Genomic DNA, 6,345 nt, shown 5'->3' with positions numbered 1-6,345 from the left:
AAAAAATAGAAAAAAAGGACGAAGAGAAGTAGGAAAAAAAAAAGCAAAAAGAAAAAAAAGAAAGGAAAAAGAAAGAAGAAAGACTAAGAGAGAAGGAAAAAAAAAAAAAAGTAAAGAGAGGGGGGGAAAAAAAAAAAAGAAAAAAAAAACCGAAAAAAGAAAGAAAAAGAAAACCGGAGGAAAAAAAAAAAAAGAAATCAAATAAAAAAAAAAATAATACTAATTACAAAAAGCACAGAACGGATCCCCACCCCCCCCCCGCCGCCGCTCCCCGCCCCACACGCACGCGCTCTGCGCACCGCCGCGCGCACCCCCCCCCCCCCCCCTTTCCCGCCCCTCCCACCCCCGGGGCTGCCCTCGCGCGCGCGCCATGCCCGGGTGCGGCGGCGCGAGGCGGCGCGCGGCGGCGCGGGGCGGGGTTTTCCCATGCGGGCTGCCGGCCGCGCGGCGGCACGTGCTCCGGGCGGGGGGAGCGTGCGGGGTTGGGGGGGGGGGGAGGAGGGGGGGGGCACGAGCGCCGCCGCCCGCCGCTCGTTGACTGACAGCGGGCCCGCCGCCAGCCAATAGAAAGGAGCGCCGCCGTTCGCCTGTCGCCTATTGGCTCGCGAGGTCGGGAGAAGGGAGGGGGCGGTGCGCGTGACGGACGGGCGCGGGGCGGACGGCCAATCGGAGCTCCGCGTCCGTCCGTCCCGCGCTGCTATTGGTTGAGGGGAGTGTGGGAACGGCCGCGGCGGCGGGTTCACACGAATGGGGAGCCGGCGGCGGGTATAAAAGGCGGGGGGGCGCCGCTCGCGGGCATTGCTGGCTCCGCCGCCGCCAGCGTCGCACGCGTTTGTTGCCCGCTCGGAGCGCCTTCCTTCCCGCGCTTCTTTTTTTTTTTTTTAACCTCTTCATTTTTTTTTTTTTTCCCAATTTCTTCGTTTTTAACTTAATTTCCTTCGGTTATTTTAATTTCCTTTTTTACCTCGCCATGCCCGCCGACACGGGCATGGAAAAACCCACCGCTTCCCCTATCGCGGGGGCACCGGCCAACGCCAGCCACACGCCGGATAAACCGCGGAGCGCCAGCGAACACCGGAAGGTAAATGGCAGCGGATGGCGGCGAGCCCGCGGCCGGGCCGAGGTCGGTGTGCGGGGTCAGGGGGCCGGGGCCGGGGGCGAGCAGCGGGCGGTGACGGTGTGCGCTGTGCCCGCAGTCCTCCAAACCCATCATGGAGAAGCGACGGCGAGCGCGCATCAACGAGAGCCTGGGACAGCTGAAGATGCTCATCCTGGATGCGCTGAAAAAAGACGTGAGTATAGCGATGCTGGGGTCTTTTGAGGGGGGTTGACGATGGGTTGTGATGCGGGGAGGGGGCTCTGAGTGCCGGTGTTGTTCCCGCAGAGCTCACGGCACTCCAAGCTGGAGAAGGCTGACATCCTGGAGATGACGGTGAAGCACCTGAGGAACCTCCAGAGGGCACAGATGGCCGGTGAGTAACCACACATCCCCCCCTTTCCCCCGACCCCGGGGGCTGGAGCCCCCGGTGGTCCCCCAACCCTTGGGGAACCCCTAAAGCTCACGCGAGGCTTGGAAACTCTTAGGGACCCCAAACCTGCATGGGAATCACTAGGGAGCCCTAAAACCCATGCAAACCTCAGAAGCTTATGGGGATCCCCAATAAACCCATGCAAACCTTCCAGAACTTGTAGGGAGCCCTAGAAACTCCTGCAGCCCCCAAATTCAAGCCTCAAAAAGTCTTAGACCCGACAAAGTCCATGGAAATCCCTCCGAAATCACTTAGGGGGAAAAACATTTAGGAACATCCCCAAACCCATGCGAACTTCCTAAACTCTTTAGGACGAAATGCAGTGAAATGATGCAACCCCCCAAAAAAGCACTTAAGTCCAAAAGAAAGAAAGCAACCTCTCAACATCCATGCAAACCCCGAGGACTCCCAAAAACCCTTTAAGGAAGCTTCATGAGACCTCCCTGCCAAGAATATGCTCTTCCTTTTTCCTACAGCCGCTCTCAGCGCTGACCCCAGCGTGCTGGGCAAATACCGTGCTGGTTTCAATGAGTGCATGAACGAGGTGACGAGGTTCCTGTCCACGTGTGAGGGGGTGAATGCTGATGTGCGAGCCCGCCTGCTGGGCCACCTCTCTGCTTGCCTGGGGCAGATCGTGGCCATGAACTACCTGCCACCCCCTCCTGCTGGCCAACCTGCACATCTGGCTCAACCTCTGCACGTCCAACTGCCTCCTACCACCACCGGAGCTGTACCGGTGCCGTGCAAGCTGGAACCATCCGAAGCTCTTTCCCCTAAAGTCTATGGGGGTTTTCAGCTCGTTCCAGCCACCGATGGTCAATTTGCTTTCCTCATCCCCAACCCGACGTTCCCACCTGGCTCTGGACCGGTTATCCCACTCTACGCCAACACCAACGTCCCAGTGTCTGCAAGTGGAGGCTCTGGGAACGCATCCAGCACCCCATCAGCATCCCCTGTGCAGGGTTTGACATCATTTGGGCACGGCGTGGTGCCCGCATCCCAGGCAGGCAGCCCTATTGCTGAGCGCAGGGAGTCCGTCTGGAGGCCGTGGTGACCAACCCCATCCCTCATCCCAAAAAACTCTGCCTTGGCTCCGTTCTATGGAGCCCTGTTGTGGTTGTTGTCTTTTCCTAAGCAGATTTCAACATGAGGAAAAAGAGGGGAGGAAAACAAAACAAAACAAAAAAGGACCTCGCTAGGAACTCGCTATTTATTATTCTCAGAGGTTGGGATCTCGATTTGTATTTTTACTCCTTTGAAATGCCTTTATTTGAGATACTTTTTTTTTTTTTTAATTAAGGAGAAATAAATGAGAAATAGTTTTGTAACAAAGAACTCAAAAGTATGATGCCAAAGTTGTTTGTATCCCGTCGGTCCGTGCGTGCGTTGCGTGTGCCTGTGTTGGAGACCTCCAAAAAAAAGAAAAAAAAAAAACCACAAAAAAGAACAAAATAATAATAATGCAGGTGTCGAAATAAACTCTTTGAAATAGAACTTTTACTTTCTCCTCTCATTTGAACGGGCAGAGACAAAGCCAACGCTGCAGGAAGGCGATAGGGGCCAACTTTATGGCCTTGAGTGTGGCTGTAGGAGGGCTCTGTGCAGCAGATAGGGAAGGTTATGAGGGGCTGTGTGAGCGCTGCTTCCTAAATCCGTGCTCCTGGAAGCTGGGAAATGCATGCTTGCTGCGTGAGATAATCCCAACTTGAAGCTTTTGCTCCGTATTATGGCTCTGCATTACCTTTCCGTGGGGGTGGTGCGTGCAAAAGTTACTATCTCGGCCACAAAAGAGGCAAGAGAGTCTGTCCCCATTGTGAGGAGGGTAATTAGAAGGTATAAAGGGTCTCATCGAGTATGCAGCGGGCTCTTTGGGAAGTTGGGAGCCCTATTGAAACGCCTGGGAACTCGGAGCTGAGGGTTAATGTGTGTCTTTTTTTGTGGGTTTTTTTTTTTTCCCCCCCTCTTCTCTCTCCCTGCTCTCATTGACATGGCCAGATAGACTCTGATACTCAATGCTGTTGTAAATTCAATTGCCCGGCCGCACAATGCCGACCTCATAAAAGAGAATCACTCGGGGTTGTGGCTTTTATTTTTATTTTCTTCCAGTAAGTATCGGAGCTGAGGAAAAGACAGTTTTGCCACCCATTCTGCCTCACCCCCAGCACTTGAATCCTGGCCAAGTGGAAGCAATGGCAGCCTCACCCACACGGAATTAACCGCTTCCAATTGTCACCAATTAATAAGGCCACGGCGTGGAGAAAGACCATTGAGTGGTATGGGAGGGAGGGAAGGCTTATTGTGTGCTTTGCTCTGTGTTTGTGAGGTCAGGCTATTGGAGTCCGTGCGTGGGGATGCCATGTGTGTACCACTGCCACATCCATTAGATGCCATCTGTATGCCATCCTCATGTCCAATGGATGCCCTGTCCAATGGATGCCCTGTCCAATGGATGCCCTGTCCATTACCATTGCCACACCAGGAGCCACAACGCATTGTAACCACGTTTCTCACCCATCCTTGAGTCCCTGGGACCCCACATGTGATGCTCCTCACCCCCCCCCCATCCCCCAACCCCCAGGGATCTCCTGGCTGCAACACCCCGATGATGGACAACATCCAATAATTCCACATCATACCCGTGCTTTGTTTTGCCTTTTTTTTTTTTTTTTTTTAATATACTGGCAATGCAACGTCATGTTTTGAGCTCTCAGCAAGCAGAACATAGCAGTGCGTGGGTACAGAGCAGGGTACCACTTCTGGAGGCCTTTTTGCACCTATGGCCAAGGTTAGCCCCAGGAACCCAACCCCAACGCATCATCGATCAGCACCGGGTGCCCCAGGCACAAGGAGGGATCCATTTAAATCCAGAGGTTCCCAGGAGGTTTTGTTATGCAATCGCAGGCAGAAAATCACGTTACAGCCATTCTCCATCCCCCGCAGTCGCTGCCAACCCCTCCTCTGCTGTCTGCAGCCACCCGGGCAACGCGGATCAGAGCCGCCTGTCTCCTGCCTGCAACCCAATCCATCCCCAGGGCTGCACCCTGCCTGCATCCCCCGCAGCCACCCCACACACAGCGCATTTTTCCTACAGCCGACGGGCACCCTGAGTTGCACTCACTGGAAGAAAACTGATTTTTGCATGTGTCTGTGCCAAAGAGATGCCCCTGAAAAGCAAACGCAGCAGGGGACAGCTGGCACAGCGCTCAGTGCGGGGACCCTGCGGTCACAGCCCTGCTGTTAGGGCCAGCACAGCCACACGCTTTGCTTTTGGCCTTGGGAGAGTCACAGAGCTGCTGCCCAGCTCTGGGAGGTGAATGACACCGAGCAACGTGGATGGCAGGAGCTCAAGAGCTGCAGCCAACCGTACGGGTGCCCTTGGCTCCAGAGAATGCAGGTTTGCATGGCTTGGTTTTGCACCAACCTGCCCTCCTGCCCTCCTCTCCCCCTTCAAAACCAAGGGGCTGCTGTGCTGTCTATGCAAGCCTTGATTTTTTTCACATTGTGAGCTGAGTGCTCAATCTGTCCTTATCCTTGTCAAGGTGCAATAAAAGAGCAAAGTGTGCTGCTGCTGCTGGAAGGTGAAAGTCCACAGGGGTGGACGTGGTGATAATGCCGGGGCAGCAAGAGAGCGTGGGCTGGGCACAGAGCAGCAAAGCAGCAGCAAAATGCTCTGTATCCACCAGCTGAACACCACTGCAATGCCTGCAATTGCACTTCTGGTTGCAACGGGACAGAACAACTCCACTGCAATGCCTGCAATTGCATTTCTGGTTGCAACGGGACAAAACTCCACCGCAACACTTGCAAACTGCAATTCCTGGTGCAAAGGGAAGGAGAAGAGGGAGAGCTGTAGGCATGCCTGCAGCTTGCAGAAAGCTGAATGTTGCAGCGGGGAGTTGGGCTCCAGCTGCATAATGCACCGTGCTGCTTCAGCTGCCTGCAGCACTGCGGCCCCATAGGAACTTCATGTAGGAAGCGCTGCTCAGAGCAAGGAAAATCTGCAGCCAAGCCCCAGGCAAGCAGCAAAGCTCAGGCTGGGAAAAGCACCAGAGCGCTGCCTGAAGCCTTCCGCTCTTCCCACCTCCTGCCTCGTGCTTCCCAGGGAGGAAATTCGCTGCCGTTCCCCCCCCCCCCTCCCGCCTCCTCCCTATAACCCCTCCGGTCCTCCCGCAGCTGTTTCCTCTCCGCCCCGCAGCTCCTTCCCGCACCCCGCCAGGCTGTGGGGAGCAGCGCTGAGAAGGGGGGGGGGTGTGTGAGGGGAGGACAGACAGAACCCAAAGGCTGAGATCTGCCCACCCCCCCCACAGCCCGACTTGCCTTCGTGTGGGGGGGAGCTTGCAGAAATAAATGAATAAATAAATCGGGAAGTCAGTAGAAGTAATAATCAGTAGAATAATAAATAAAAATGGTAAGCAGGGGATAAAATAATATAATAAAAGAATAACACAACCTAGGGTTGTGCGAAGCTCGGAGGGGGGGAGCTGGGAGCTGCCCCATCCCTACCACCATCCCCAACCTCGCCTTTCCACTTTTGCAAAGAGGAAGAAGTGAAATGAAAAGAAAGAAGAAAATAAACCGAGAGGGGAAAAGAAGAAAACGACGGGAAGGAAAGCAAAAAGAAAGAAAGAAAAAAAAAAGCCATGCAACAGAACGGCGCACCCCGCCCCGAGGCCAGGCGCGGCCGGCAGCAGGCGCGGTGCCGTCGGGGCGTGGGAAGGGCGCGTTCCCCTGGGCGCTCCGCCAGCAGCACGGCAATAGGACCGGCAATAGGACCGGCAATGAGCCCGGCAATAGGACCGGCAATAGGACCGGCAAT

The 6,345-nt window shown here is 55.1% G+C and overlaps 1 protein-coding gene across 1 annotated transcript; it reads left to right on the top strand.

Moving 5' to 3' along the window:
* Positions 1 to 812: 812 nt before the first annotated feature.
* Positions 813 to 3,023, top strand: HES4 (hes family bHLH transcription factor 4). Its single transcript, XM_031613412.2, is given in 6 exon segments — positions 813 to 1,081; positions 1,197 to 1,292; positions 1,385 to 1,472; positions 2,006 to 2,437; positions 2,440 to 2,513; positions 2,515 to 3,023. Coding segments are annotated over 6 exon segments (870 nt in total). The 5' UTR covers positions 813 to 970; the 3' UTR covers positions 2,584 to 3,023.
* Positions 3,024 to 6,345: the final 3,322 nt, after the last annotated feature.

Source organism: Phasianus colchicus, chromosome 22 (assembly GCF_987193195.1).
Source record: "Phasianus colchicus chromosome 22, bPhaCol1.hap1.1, whole genome shotgun sequence".
Taxonomy (NCBI): domain Eukaryota; kingdom Metazoa; phylum Chordata; class Aves; order Galliformes; family Phasianidae; genus Phasianus; species Phasianus colchicus.
This window is presented reverse-complemented; position numbering and strand designations above follow the sequence as displayed.